Below are 16,530 nucleotides of genomic sequence, written 5' to 3'. Positions count from 1 at the left end.
ATCTCGTTTTGATGCAACAACAAATTTTGCAATTTTAAATTTTATTTCTTCATTTTTATGCATAACAATCCATCCTGAGGTATAAAAACTACTCAATTATCAGGCCAATACAAAAATATTGAAAAAAAGAAAAGAAATATTGTCACATTTGATTGTTATGGACATAACTATTAGTAACTGTAGACTTTCAGAGCTCTCAATTTGTGTAAAACTATTCATGTTTAGGGACCAAATGAACAGAATGTTAATGACTTTGTATAATATTCTAACAAAATAGAAAATATTGGCACCTTTTTGTTTTTATGCAGGAACAAATTTTGCAGTTTTAAACATTAATTTCTTTACTTTTATGTCTAACAATCTATCCTGAGAGAACAACAATACTCAATTATCAAGCCAGTACAATAATAATAATAAAAAAAAAAGAAATATTGTCACTTTTTATTGTTTTCGACATAAACATGATAAATATTAGTATATGTAGACTTATAGAGCTCTCCATTTGGGTAAAACTATTCATCCTTAGGGACCAAAATAACAGAATTTTTATGCCGTTGTATAATATTCTAACAAAATGGAAAATATTGGCACCTTTTTTTTGACGCGACAACAAATACTGCAATTTTAAATTTAAATTTCTTCACTTTTATGTGTCTGTGTCTAAACTAATTTATGACATTTTTACCACTACTTAGATTGTGGTTTAACATCTATGTCGTCTGTCTGTACCGAACGTGACCTATTCCCGAATATGACTGTTATACCGAGTGTGAATTTGCATTGCTATACGACGTGTCTTGGTATTTTGTACATCCAACATTCGTGTATTTATTTTTTGATGTTTCTGTTATGGCTTCGGTTGGATAATGTGTCATGTCTTATCGTTTGTAGTCCAATTAATTATTAAATAGCCTTTCAATACCATCATTGTCATGAAAATTGTTTGGACCGGTATTGTGAAAATAATTGTATAAAGTTCGAGATTGCATATTCGTTACGTAAGTGCGTCACTGTTTGTGATGTCTTGTGGTGTTTGTCGTTGATGGAAGATGTTCGCTGTTGTTCTGCGGTTTGCATGTTGTGTCGACTATTATATTATTTGTTTGTGCGTTTCTATGTGATGAAGGTTTGTGCTGTATTTCTGTCACGTAGTGTTGTCATTTTAGCGATATGTTTTTTAACATTCCCATGTAAGCGGGAGGTTTGACTAGCCATAAAACCAGGTTCAATCCACCATTTTTTCTTAAAATGTCCTGTACAAAGTCAGGAATATGGCAGTTGATATCAAATTGTTCGTTTCTATGTATGTTGGCGTTTGTTTTTGTTGCACTTCAGTGTTCCTGTTGTTTGTTTGGTTTCCTCTTATAGTTGATGTGTTTCCCTCAGTTTTAGTTTGTAACCCGGAATTGTTTTCTCTCAATCGATTTATGACTTTTGAACACCGGTATACTACTGTCTAACAATCCATCCCGAGGAATAAAAAGTATTCAATTATTAGGCCAGTACACGATTATTGATAAAAAAAGAAATATTGTCAACTTTTATTGTTATGAACATAAATATTAGTAACTGTAGACTTATAGAGCTCTCTATTTGTGTAAAACTATTCATCCTGAAGGACCAAAACAACAGAATTGTTATGCCGTTGTATAATATCTCAACAAAAAGGAAAATATTGGCACCTTTTGTTGATGCAGGCAAACAATCCATTCGTAGGTATAGAGAGTAATCAATTATCAGACCAGTACAAGGATATTAAAACAACCTGTTAGCTTAAATTGCAAATATTTATGTTGCAAATAATAAATGAACGGGTATCGCTTCACACAACATTTTGATAAAAAAAATACATGTAATGCAAAACTGTATGTATATGGGAAAATAATATTCAAGTGCCAGGAGTAAGTGGTCAACTGTTGACAACATTCTGTACGGCAAATTTATCTTGGCCAGGCTTCAAACAGATCATGAATCTGAACATTTTGTTTTCGGACCATGTAATCGTTTTCAAATCCATTACCACTGACAAAAAATAGATTAAAAAGGTTTTACGCTTCCGGAAAAAAATATCCTTTTGTAACTTATGTACAGTTTTGAATTTTAAATTAATTAAATACTTGTCATATCATTGATTGTAATCGTTTATCTATATATTTGTCGAAAATGTAAAGTTAGACATTTTTTACGGAGTTAGTCATCTGATATGATAGGTCAGTGTAATCCAGGATACCATGACAAACTGCGTTAACGCGCGTTAACTACAACCAGTAAATGTGCATTTACTTTTTACAAAAATAGAAGACGCGCCTTTTACTACGTTAACGCGGACGTAAACGCCCGTTTACTCTTTACAAAATCAGAAGACGCGCCCTTTTCGCGTTAACGCGGAGGTAAATGAAAACGCCAGTTTACTTTTTATGTCTACTGAAATTTTAGAGTTAACGCAGAGTTAACGCGGCGTTTACATATAATGCACGCGAGTAAACGCCGCGTTAACATTTTCCGCCCGTCTACATGTTACGCTTGGTCTGCACCCAACTGTAGATCAAGATAGATAGAAAAGAAAAATTAAAGAAAGAAAGAACATCGGAAAACGAAATTAATAAGCAGGTAAAATATAGAATATTGTCCCGTTCACCAGCAAAATATACTGAAAAAAATTGATCGTATCATAGGTAAGGAATACGTAAAAATTAAGGCTTGAAATTAGGGAACCACGTAACTAATAAAAATACATAAATTTCATTATTATTCATCATGTTAAAAGTATTTAATATGGATAAAAATTCCAGTGTATGATTTTTAATGTAAGGGAATACTTTGTTTAAACTTTAGCGACTTATTAAAAGGGGCATTAGCTGTCAAATTCGTGTTCACCGATTTGACTCATATTCTCATATTTGATTTATAACATACTAAAACGTTTATCCAAATCATAAAAAGTTTAAAATCAACAATTTACAATGCAATGGTTCGATAATATGTATTAGTAGTTCGTATGAGTTAGAGTCTAGACGCCATCTAATTAACATTCGAGATGACCTCCAAAGACTACCGACGGTCACATAACCCGATATAAACATAAATATAGATATAAATAGATAACGCACTTGTGCAATTGGATTTTTCTACGTCTGTTTGATTTCATATTATATGTTTAAAATATATGTTAATCATCGTTTTTACTTGTATAAGAATAAGATTTTGTAGATCGAATCAGACAATCAAATGGTTTACTCGTGTTTCACTTTCAATGTTGACATCTTTTTCCTTTTAATAACTGAACACTTCTAATTCATGTGTAACCTATCTCTAGCTAAGGGGTTAAATTGAAGGTCACATGAATACGGATTCAAAGATGTCGAATTATTTACTTGCAAGTGAAAAATGCATCAGCGATTTTTCTTAGCTTATTTTTACAAAATTGAACCAAATTGTTTGCTAAAAGCGAATTATTATTTCATTATTTTACTTTCATTAATGATTGAACATCTCGTAGCTAATGCCCCTTTGACAAAATTCATAGACTGGCAATAACAGATTCTCATTAGATACGCAAGTGCACTTTACGTACGCAGGTAATTTCATTTGAAATCTTTACTACCACATAAATGAAAATAGTGTATGTTTAAATTTGATTTTATTGCTAAAAAATTCTGCTTCAATTAGACAGTAAGTTATTTCTTCTTGAAAATTAAAATGATGATTTTACAAATGTGATAAATATGCAGAACTACTGCATAACTTCAGTGAACCAGAATGTTAATGCCATTTGATTGAATTGCTTTGAAATGTAAATTTATTTTATTCAAACAAAGTCAATACTGTTGTTTTAATTTTCAAGTCACACTGTTTTGTTTAGATGAAACAATACTCAAAAACCTGTTATGAATGTTATAACCCCCCCCCAGTGAAGATTTTTTTAAGTAAGTGAAATACAGTTGACACCTTCAATCCATTTTAAAAGTGCCTAAATTTTAATCTATGCGACAAAGACCTAGATGTCAGAAACAACAATTAGCTTATGCAAAGGTCATGGTAAAAAATATTTTCTTGTATGTGTTTATACCGGACATACTTGTTCAATATATAATGCATACCGATTTCGAATTTCTCTCCATTACATCCTGTAGGTGCGTTATTAATTTCTCACATTTAGTTTGTATTGTATCTGCCTTTTCATTATTTGAACCATATACCATTTTTGCTGCTTCTATCATTTCAGATTTTAATTCTTCACTGTAAATATACAAAAGACATACTGATGACGGATATATTCTTATGAACATACATGTACTTGTCTATATTTGGACAATATATTTGAATTCAGAATTCATCAAACCTTCTCATACCTTCGACAGTAAAAAATGTTTCGACCCTCCCCTTATCCGGGACAGAGATTTAATTTCACAGCAAACAGGCAAATTGTAAGAATTGGTTGCTACTAGCTTGACTCATTAGATTGATATAACGCACAAAAAATATCCTATAAAATTACGATAGACAAAGAATACGCATATACCATTTCTCGCCGTTACTCCCAGTTACGGAACGTAAGTTCAAAGCAAATTCATACTTAAAAATAAATCACTAACCTGTTGTTATGCATACCCATTCTGTATCCCTTACATATAAAGTCAGCCGCTTTCCCAGACCCTTCTATTACCAAAACAGGATAACTCCTCTTTAAATTCCCCAAAGCGGCTTCGAATGAGTTTTCCCCGCCGCCAACAAGCATAACTATCAACGGTATCTTCAAGTGCTCTGTTGTAAAATATATATGACATGAAAATATACCTGTAAATAGTTTTCTACAGGAACATCCAAACTTTCAAACCGAATCATTACAATTAAGTATATGTTAAGTTATTTGCTGGAAGGAAATCCCTCACTTTAGGATTTACAAGTTATTTCATTATAAAATTAAAGCATCCGTACAGTTTCTAGATATAAAAAAAAATCGTCAGAATGTGTTCATGATTCCTTTTTCATTGATTTAAATATTTACTCATCTACTAATAATTTATTCATATTTTCAATCGACTAGAATCGTAAGAGCCCAAAGTTAAAAATGTTCCCTCACCTTTAATGAAAACTTCCAGGTTACTTTCATTTGGTTGAATCGACTGGTTTCCGGTTTTAAGTCTGTCACGTTCCTGTGTGTATTGAACTAATTGATTCATAAATTGAGAAACTCATTATGTTGAAACATAGATCCTAACTCTACTTATTATCACTCAAATGTGTGTGACCAATCTAGATAAATTACGAATTATTTTTAGGACTGAATATACGTCCATGAAAAAGGAGCTCAACAACATACAAAAATAAAAAATACCAAAAAAAAAAAAAAATGAAAGTCAACATAAGGTTTAAAAGACAATAAGGTATACTATATGTCAAGCCCTACATCGATCAAAGTCTACAAACTTTGTAAATAAATTTAAGGACAAACAATGGTATGATACCAACATTAATATCTTTTTAAGATTAAGATATATACAGAAAACTAATTGAAAGGTTTCTAACTTGAAACATGACCTTTAAAATCGACTATTGTCATCAAATAAAAAAAGCTATACAAGTCTTCCATGATGGCTAAAATCTAGAATCAACCTTTTTCGACATTTTCGGCGGAAAATGAAAACAAAAAACAACATGCTATTCGAAGCATGTTTTCTTTAAAAATAAATACTTTTAAATATTTAAAGATGAATAATGTTCAAGTTCGTACACATTTAAAACAAAATACAGATGCTGCTTTTATCACAACGTATCGATCTTTACTTTTATTTATTCGAGCGTCACTGATGAGTCTTTTGTCTGGCGCAAATATAAAATTTTAATCCTGGTATCTATGATGAGTTTATTCTATAGATATTGGTGTCTGAAGTAAGAAGAGGAGGTGTATCTAATATTGTTTTTGAAATAGTTACACATAATATTTGATTCTTACAAATTGTCATTTTATATTAGAATAAATGCTTATACATTCAAGTAATTACTGTTTTGAATTTTTTCTAGTCTTTTATCAAAGTAATTCTCGTGTATTTTGAAAGTAATTGTAATGTGTTTTGAAAATAGTTATAATGTGTTTTATAAGTAATCCTAGTGTGCTTTGAAAATTATTCTATTGTTTGTAAAATATGACTAAATCGTTAGTGACTTTCAATTGTCCCTTACAGTATCATCCTTGTGGAAACAACGAGATTGACATTTGTCTGTGTTTCCTCGAATCACTTCTTCAACAACCTGCCCGATACATGTATCTCGTCCTTCAGTAATTATCCATATACCTGAAAGTAACCAAATAATGATGATTTTAATTGTATTTTAAAAAAATGAATAGTTATTATAATCATGATAATAGTATTATGTTCCAAACGGTATAAAAATGTATATTTACTGTTATAGCTATTCAGACCATATGTGATGAAAAGAAAATTTATTAAGGTTTAATTTGTTGATAAAATCACACGAGTTATCTCGTATATATTAATTCGTTCAATATGGCAATGCGTATGCTTTGTAAATTAATAAAATAAAAGCACTGTACTTTCGAATTCTATCTAAATACAGCATGTCATACTAATTTTTCTCCAATGTATAAACAGAGTTTATGTTTGCTTCTCAAATGATTGATTGAACCGAATTTAGATTAGAGGGGACATTTTCTACAAAATTAGCACAAATAGTTATTTACGAAGTCAAAGAAGTAAAATGAATAAAAAAAAAATGTACGCTTACATGTTGTTATCATTAATTCAATCAGACCAGTTTTAAGTTGATTTTTAATGGTTTCATTCGGCAGATACTCTTTAGCCTCTCCTATGATAGACAGTACTGCTACTGGTTCTTTCCCGTTTTTCAATTTATGTTGGTCTTTTTTTACTTTGAGCAATCGAATACACTGAGAGAAAAGAAAATAATTTTCTATCTTATACTAACGAAATAAAATCATTGACAATAGCCATTTGATAACAGTTACCATATATTTTAACTTCACGTTCTATTTAAGGCGGCTAGCAATGAATGTTATGGTATTTACACGGGTATACATTTGTTTTACGCTAGAATAAGACACTTCCCAATTTTACGGTCGAAATCACTAATATTCAACCGATACCATGTGTGCGTCGCATAAATCGACTAATACGGTAAGCTATGCTTTAAATTGTATTCTTCTCAAAGATGTTACCTTTTCTTTTAATCCTGTTAGGTTTCGAACGAACAACTGTTCGCCCATTATATCATGCTACGATCTCTGCACGTTAAGAACTGCTGTAACAACTATTTGAGGGGTTCTTATGTGACCTGTTGACAGAATAAATGTCTGTTCCTATCGAATATACCCTGATTTCTCAATGGCATTCAAAATGTCCAGCCCATGCAAGACATTCACAATAGATAAATGCATTTTGAAGACTCAAAGGTTCTTCATTGAAGTTAAATCTGATCAATATATCACAAAACTATCATATTGTACTTTTGATAAATACCGTTTCTTTATTTGTCGCGGTTTGGTTCTGTGAAACATCATCACATCGTTCGTGTCTTTAGAAATGGAATAGTCTGAGAAATGGAATTAAATAAGCTACTCAAATTTCGAACGGTTAAATTGAGATAAAGAATCCGGTGATTTGACTTTATATCATGTATATTATCATTTATTTCCGTCAAAACCTTTAATGAATCTATATGTTACCACTCCTATATGATTGCACATATCAGATATGATGAGGCTCATGTGACGTTTGTTTCAACAATGATTTTAATTCACAAGTATAAAAAGTGTAATACGATAAAAGATTCTGCATTATATATAAGCTTTTCTGTATAGAACCCCCCCCCCCCCCCCCGTCATGACTGCTTTTTTTCGGTACACATTTTTATGATAATTTATTTTGCCTTAGCAACAATTCTACTAATAAGATTGTTGTATTGCTTTGATGCATCTTATATTGATGAGTCACAATCATTTATTTTATATTTAAATACATACGAGTGGACACATCGATTTGTTCTGTAAACTGTAACCGGATTTTTCCTTACGTTTTTTCCTAAAACAAGAAAACAATTATCCTAACGTCTATGACATGCATGCTTACATGTAGAAAAGACAAGAATACATTCTTAAAATGTTCGAACCAAGTTGAACAAAAAAAGATTTACATCAAGCAAATAAATACAATATGGGTTTGTCAACAATACCACAAAGAACATACCGTATGTCAAGATCTTAATTTTAGGGATTCTAGAAAACTTGTGAATACATGTAAAAAATGTATAAACAAAAATATCAAACTCCACGGTAATTTAAAAAGGGGGAAGTCCATAAAACTTGACGAAATCAAACATGAGAATATACTAACAAGTAGAACAAATTGAAAATAACTGGCATATTCCTGACTTCATACAGGCATTTTCCAAGGAAAATGATGGAGTGACCTAGTCTTATAGGTAGCCACACCTCCCACTTGTATGACGTTTGTTTGTTGTTCCACTATATTGACAACATTGAGTGTGCAAACAAAATGGAGATATGACTATTGAACAGCGGTATACTACTTTTGCTTTTATTTACATGATAGGTTAATCTGAAAATAATTTTGATTCAACATAAAAAAAATACGTGTGTAAACAAACATCACAGACACACAACACAACTGACTAAAAAATTCAAACAAACATACAAACAAATCTGACTGAGACGCCAGCAAAAGACATTATTGTAGTTGATAGTAAATCTAACAAAGAGACCAGTAAAAACAGTTTTTGTAGTGGGTTGTGAATATAGTTTATAAAAATATAATGCCGTACTTCATAAAGTCCAAACTAAGTTAAATATAAAAACAAGGAAAAATAAAATGAAGCAAACAGTGCAAACAACTCGTACGTCATACCCGCATCTCTGGTCCGGCATGCAACAGGAACGTTAAAAGACAACAATCCTATTGCTAGATGCACAAATACCGAGTGACGTCAAAAGTCATACTACCATTGACCTAACAAATACAGTCAACAAAAATTCTGTAAATGACAAAAACATTCATATTTTATGGAAGATAAGCGCTGGCGATTTTTTTGATCCGGAAGAGTTAGGATCACGGTGTAGTGTTTGTAGAGTAGAGATCTTGCTATTTCTACCAATAGTATCATGAAGTGGATAAAACAAGGTATAGTACAAATCACTTTAAAAAGTATTTAATATTAGAAAAAAAATCATTAATGAATAACTTCATAAAATAAAAATGTGGTAGCTAAAACAAATGATGTCATATAGACGTTCGCACCAACAGTGCTATTGACTGAACACTATGATGTGTAAATAGAGCCAAAGATCAGTGATCATTATCGCTGTCATTCTCTTGGACTCCCTAATAACATTATAATTTAACTCACTTATAATGGTTGTTTTAATACTCACTGAAATAGAAAACGACCAAAACTGTATCATTAAAATGATAATTGTTATTTTTAATTCATAAATAAAACACATTTGGTGAAGGATATACATACACATTTCTCGGATATTACTTTAACGAAGATATTGCCATTTTGGTTGCAGATCTAGACTGCGTCAAATATTATTTTCATATATGCAAGGATACGTTCAATCTGTTTTATGCAATATACAGATACAAATTTCGTTTAATTCTACGTATTCGAAGGCTTTACTGATTGTAAATACAGATTTTTAACTTCACCTGTAAAATATCAAAATATCACACCATTTCCACAAAGTAATGCTACACTTATATAAAAATAAGGAGTTGTGGTATGATCGCCAATGAGAAAACTTTTCACCAAAGTTCATTTGAAATGGATGTAATATATGTTTAGTTACTCTCTATTCGTTCATAAGTTTCAAATAGGATGCAAAATTTCATTCTAAAAATTTACCTCTCGTTTCTTTGTGACATCCTCTCGATATTCGTTCATACTTCCGTTTTCCCAAATTCGTCCTGAGGGAGGCGTTTCTGCTCCATAGAAGGTAGAACGGGCAGCCACTGATGTCATACTTCAATTTCAATTACAGATATTCTGAAAATACCATTCAATTCATCAACATTTAAAAGCATCACGTATGTTATCTTTTGATTCACATATTTAAACTGTTGGTCGGTATGAATTTACTTTTATGCAAGTTTGCCTGATAACGGTATTGAGCAGTTAGAATTGGCACAGATAATTTTATTACTACGATTGAGTGAGTACCTCTTATGGTGGACTGTTAGTCTTCGAGCGTATCACCAGCCCTGTAGCCAGTACTTCGGTACTAACCTAAAAATACGGATATTGTGTAAATAATTCTAATATACCTCCTCATGCATAGCTCTGATTTCTTGCCATTCTATGACTATACCTTTTATCATTTTTGGTTTATAAGCTCTTCCTTATTTGATAAGCATTGGAGCATTAGAACACAATTGAAGAGACATTAAGTGTAGAAATGCGCATTTTGTACAGTCAAACTCATATCGTTAATGTTATTACTATCACTTGGTCAAAAGCTCTGCTAGACGAGAGTACCCTGGGGGAATCATCAGTCAAACATCGGTTTAACGATCAAACTTTTAAACGGGAATGCACAAAAGAAAAAAAAAGATAAATAATTCCTATGTTTTCCCGACAGTTTCCCTAATCAATTTATCTAAATTTGTGCCAGTTACCGTGTGTACATGTTTTTTACTATCTGTGGTAAATACGAGACAACTCTCTACTAAATACCAAATGACAAAAAATAAATTAACAGCTATCGGTCACAGTAGGGTCTTACACTGAGCAAAGCCCATACCGCATAGTCAGCGATAAAAGCCCCCGTCCCGACAAGACAAATGTAAAACAATTCAAACAATAACACTAACAGCCTAATTTATGAACAAAATAATGAATAAAAAACAAATATGTTACACGCAACAAACCACAACCACTAAATTACAGGCTCTTGACTTGGGACAGGCACATAAATAAAGTGGCGGGGTTAAACTCGTTTGAAGGCGACAACCCTCTCCTAACCTGGGACAGTCGTGTAACAGTACAACATAAGAACTAAGTATACAAATCAGTTGTCGATTTTAAAGGCAAAGCTTAATTCGGTGATTAGTTTTTACATTTCAAAATTTGTCCTTATAAGAAATATGTGTTTGTATTCAGACATGTATAAATAATCTCGTGACAAGAAAGCGTAGCAGTCGGGAATTTGTCAGTACATGGTAACACAAAATTTTAAAATATTTTTTTCCCCTTATAAAGGGAAGCGATACCTATTTAGGTTGCACCTGGTGAAAAACCCTTAGCGTATTCACTGGTTTTGCTTATTATTTGTTTCCTTGTATACTCGTATGCTAGTATTTTTTTTGAATTAATATAAAGTTAAGCTTCTTTCATGTACTGATTTGCACTGCGCCGGGTATGCACTAATTGTTATTATTCTTATCGACATTTAAAGGCGGGAATGCATATTGCCTAAAGCGATTTAACTGCATTACATAATATCAAACCTGATTTTCCTGAACTTTTTTACAGAATATTGATAGAACTTGCATACTCAATTGAATTAGTTTTTAAATTGAGTGGAAATCAAATAAAAAACAAATAAACAAAGAGATTATCAATCATTATATCGACGGTTGTGTTTGGGCAATCGATTAAAATCAAACCTCTAAGCGCTCCCGTTTTCTGATATGACGATTGGGACATATCAATAAACGATAGCAAGTGAGGGGTTTGGTTTTAATCAGACTGTCGTTTAGGCTACCAATTTATTTCAAATATTCGATTAGAAATTTGGAAAATTAAATCTAAAATTTATTTTCTGATGTAAGAAATGTTATCTATTGTTTGTGTTAAATTATATTTAGGAATAACGTGCTCCCTTTTCAATCCGTATTCCTTCGTTTTGATTTGTTTGATCATCCTTGTTCATTCTTATTTTATATTCGTTTGTACGGGTAATTGCACCTTTTTTCTACCTATGCTCTACAAACTATTGAACCGCATTGAGGACAATATCTGCAATGTTCTTATGTATTATAACTCTAATTCCTAAAAGCGTAATATATGAGAATAAAATATAAGATAAAACGAGGGGGTGGATGGGGGTTGGGGTTTGGATTAGGGATAGTATGGTGAGTAGTGGTATCTAAAACCAATGTTGTCTGCCTTTAAAAAACAAAGAATCGTTGATAATATATTGAGTAACATTATGTTGTCCACACATATATTTTTCATTTTGAGATACGAAAAATACTAACTTTTTAATAAATCATCCTAAATTAAATGTCGAAAGTCACGAGCACAAATCTAAAATAAAAGAAGATTTAAATTAAAATATATGTACTTAGACATACTATCTGACTCCTCATAATTTAGCAAATTATAATTCTAAAGTGACAAACATTTATATCGTATGAAAATCAACCCGCGTTTTAACTCAATTATATATCGTTGGAAGAAAAATGATAATATTTTTACCAGTCTGTTTTGTGTTAAGAAAAACCAATGAACAAAATATTGTGAAGTCAGGAATATCGATTGAATTCAATCTTTAATAACTGTAGTCATGATATTGTGATGTTCATTTAAATGAAATAAGACCATTGAAGAAAATGTATGTCTTTGTTCTCGTTGACACAATCTTTTTAAAATGGTTAATGTACGGTGGAAGTTTTTTAAATGTTTTGTACAGTTCGAAATAATTCGTTTATATTCAGATTCATTTGTGTAATATAAATTGTAAGTTAATGACTTTATGTTTACCTCTTTAAAAACTGTCATGGTGAAAATTTAATAACTGTTAAAGTATATCAGAAAATTGATTGAAAGCAGTAAGTTATACACGTCATTTAATCGTATTGCAACCATAAACACACATGAATATATATACATATATACATGCCCCAATTGTTCGATGAATATTGTGAAAAAAACGTCATCTTCACTTCGTTCACTTAGTTTGCATATTAACAAATTGACCAATCATTTTTTGCGTTAATGTAGAAATAGAGGATCAATTTTAATTTTACAAGTCAAACTGTGGTTATCATTTCAAAAATTGTTATGTTGTCATCAGAAATGAATATTGCGACAAGTTAAATTAATCAGATTTGACAATTTGAAATATTTTAATGCCTACGTAATGTGCATACAGAAACACAAGGTACTCATATTTTTTAAAGTTAAAGCATGTAATAAAATCAAACTATGGTTAATATATTGTGTCGGAGAATAGCAGTAGAACGATAATTGTATTAGGAGGTAAAAGCCATTATTTTGCCACTGAAATTGCAAATAATATTAAATTGATATATGAATATCAATATATTCTGATTTAACCTGCTGATAAAGTAGTTAGCAATGCGTACTCTCATGTTACTGCAAATGAGACTGTAGATAAACACAATCTAAAAACGATTCAAAGTGTTGCCTGAATAACACCGTCTTCCCGGTATGTATTGGCTTCCTAAATTACACAATAAACCTTATCAATTGAATCAAATTACTCCTCAAATACACACAGTTTAGCTATTTTTTCTTGTGCATTCAGGAACCTTTTATAGCATTTAGCATTTGCTCATTGTTTAACTTGCCTATGATTGCGTTGGATAAAAACCGCAATTTTTTTACGTGTGCATGCAAAACAAATTTCTTGATAGAGGGGTCCAAATACAGCACAAAAAACATTTTCCAAAAGACCAAAAAAGTTAAAAAGTATATTTTAACAAAACGCATTTGACTAACAGGTCGAACAACAGATGTTCTTAAACCCTGATGACTGCCATTGGCGATTGCCAAATAAACGGATCACAAGAAGGTACAAAATGGATCTTTTAAAATTATTTACTAAATACCAAACAGAAAACAATACACTTGCGGAAAAGATGGTATACCACAAACAAAAGGTGCAAAAATTAGTACACCATATCCGGATTTCGACAATTAACGTCTCTTCAGTGATGTTAGGAATCGAAACGGTATTTGGAAAGCCATATAATTTACCTCAATTTAGGATACACTCTTGAATTTTGAAGTGTCGAAATAGGATGAACAGATCATAAAAACCCGAAATCATATATAATGCAAGCCCAAACGAAAAATATAAACAAGTCTAAATTGAAAACAACGTTCAAACCTATGATTGCGTTGGATAAAAACTGCAATTTCTATACGTGTGCATGCAAAACAAATTCTTTAGTAGAGGGATCTAAATACAGCACAAACAACATTCCAAAAAAACAAAGAAGTGAAAAAGTTTATTTTAACAAAACGCATTTGACTAGCAGGTCGACCAACTGATGTTCTTAAACCCTGCTGACTGCCATTGGCGATTGCCTAAAAAAACAAAGGATCACCAGATGTAACAAAATGGATTTTAACTATTAATTTAATACCAAACAGAAAACAATAAACTTGCTGAAAAGATGGTATACCGCAAACAAAAGGTGCAAAAATTGGTACACCATATCCGGATTTCGGCAATTAATGTCTCTTCAGTGATGTTAGGAATCGAAACGGTATTTGAAAGGCCATATAATTTACCTCAATTTAGAATAGACTCTTAAATTTTGAAGCGTCCAAATAGGATGAACGGATCATATAAACCCGAAGGCAAATAAAATGCAAGCCCAAACGAAAAAATATAAACATGTCTAAATTAAAAAAACAATGTTCAAACCTATGATTGCGTTGGATAGAAACCGCAATTTCTATACGTGTGCATGCAAAACAAATTTCTTGGTAGACGGGTCTAAATACAGCACAAACAACATTTTCCAAAAAAACAAAAAAGTGATAAAGTATATTTTAACAAAACGCATTTCACTAGCAGGTCGACCAACTGATGTTCTTAAACCCTGCTGACTGCCATTGGCGATTGCCAAAAAAAAAAGGGTCACCATATGTAACAAAATGGATCTTAACTATTAATTTAATACCAAACAGAAAACAATAAACTTGCGGAAAAGATTGTATACCGCAAACAAAAGGTGCAAAAATTAGTACACCATATCCGGATTTCGGCAATTAATGTCTCTTCAGTGATGTTAGGAATCGAAACGGTATTTGGAAGGCCAAATAATTTACCTCATTTTAGAATAAACTCTTGAACTTTGAAGTGTCTAAATAGGATGAACGGATCATATAAACCCGAAGGCAAATAAAATGCAAGCCTAAACGAAAAAATATAAACATGTCTAAATTGAAAACAACGTTCAAACCTATGATTGCGTTGAATAAAAACCGCATTTCTATACGTGTGCATGCAAAACAAATTTCTTGGTACAGGGGTCAAAATACAACACAAACAACATTTTCCAAAAGACCAAAAAAGTGAAAAAGTATATTTTAACAAAACGCATTTGACTAGCAGGTCGAACAACTGTTGTTCTAAAATCCTGCTGACTGCCATTGACAATTACCAAATAAACTGATCACCAGATGTAACAAAACGGATCTTAACTATTGATATAATACCAACCAGAAAACAATAAACTTGTGAAAAAGTTATATATGGCCATGTGGTTTTGGGGGGATTTAAAATTTCTTTTTATTTTTGTATGTGATACTACGCGAAGCTACATTAGATGTTAACAACTTTTTGTTGGATAGTGACGGGCAGGAAAACAGAACACAGAAACAACATCCTTAACAGATTTAACGAAGTCACCTCAAACATTTGATTAAAAGCGGCAGTATTGGTGACAGAGTCAGTAGCTATGTAAAATCGTAATGTCATCGGAATAATGAACAACGTTGTTTGAATTATCACCGCCCATGTTTAAATGCTGTAAGACATTTTCATATTTTAGCATGTCAATGACTTAAAAAAGCAAATAAAGCGAGACATGTCTGATATAGGCGAAATAATAGCTTTACGTATCGGTACACATGCTTTTAACTTTAGTTTAATACTTTTCATGTCCTTAATAACTTTGTTTCAATTCTAGTAGTTCAATAAAACAGTTGCAGACAATAACCGCCCCCCTTTCAACAACAACAACAACAACAACAACAATGTTACCTACGCATACAATATTATTTTGCGATAAAAATGGGTACTCACTTTTAACAGATCATCCTAATATAATTGTCTAATGTCCCAAACACAGATATTTGATGAAAGAATAAACAAATTAATTAAATATTGTCAATGATTAATTTCAAATCAAATACAATCCTACATGTTTTTTCAAATAAAAAAAAACGAACTATGTATCTGTTGAATAGTCCTTTAAAATAGAATTAGACTTAAAATTACAGTTAATTTGCCCTATCAACAAATCAATGTCATTCAGACATAATTAAAGACCTTGTACTTGTTAACAAAGTCTTTAAACATCTGTTTGCACGCACAAGTGTTTTTTAAATATGCAATTCAAAAGTTCCCGTTCATTGATTTCATTTTACAAAAATGTGTATTCATTTTATCATTGTGGATCTTTTTCTTTACAAAACCGACGTAGTGAAAAGTTTCAAATATGTTAAACTGAAGGAAAAGAAAGAAATGGTTTTATTACATTTATAAAAAAT

General features: G+C 31.5%; 1 protein-coding gene across 4 annotated transcripts in view; it reads right to left on the bottom strand.

Annotated features, from left to right (window-relative positions):
* LOC127717889 (transient receptor potential cation channel subfamily M member 1-like) overlaps positions 1-16,219 on the bottom strand; it is a 156,138-nt gene extending 139,919 nt beyond the window's left edge. For 2 of the 4 annotated variants that reach the window (XR_007989459.1, XM_052223746.1), the window contains exons 1-8: positions 16,064-16,219; positions 9,905-10,044; positions 8,003-8,060; positions 6,748-6,910; positions 6,184-6,296; positions 5,084-5,156; positions 4,596-4,764; positions 4,101-4,239 (exon numbers count right to left, since the gene is read on the bottom strand). Coding sequence is in view for 3 of the 4 variants with exons in the window: in XM_052223746.1 (XP_052079706.1) it covers positions 4,101-4,239; positions 4,596-4,764; positions 5,084-5,156; positions 6,184-6,296; positions 6,748-6,910; positions 8,003-8,060; positions 9,905-10,020 (831 nt within the window). In the remaining variant the exon portion in view is untranslated. Of the gene's footprint in view, positions 1-4,100; positions 4,240-4,595; positions 4,765-5,083; positions 5,171-6,183; positions 6,297-6,747; positions 6,911-8,002; positions 8,061-9,904; positions 10,045-12,257; positions 12,307-16,063 lie in introns of those variants that run through there. The other 2 variants (XM_052223747.1, XM_052223748.1) reach the window with 2 other exon arrangements.
* Positions 16,220-16,530: the final 311 nt, after the last annotated feature.

The sequence above is a fragment of the Mytilus californianus genome, unplaced genomic scaffold (assembly GCF_021869535.1).
Source record: "Mytilus californianus isolate M0D057914Y unplaced genomic scaffold, xbMytCali1.0.p SCAF_10, whole genome shotgun sequence".
Taxonomy (NCBI): domain Eukaryota; kingdom Metazoa; phylum Mollusca; class Bivalvia; order Mytilida; family Mytilidae; genus Mytilus; species Mytilus californianus.
The sequence above is the reverse complement of the archived record's forward strand: the minus strand, read 5'-3'. Positions and strand labels throughout refer to the sequence as shown.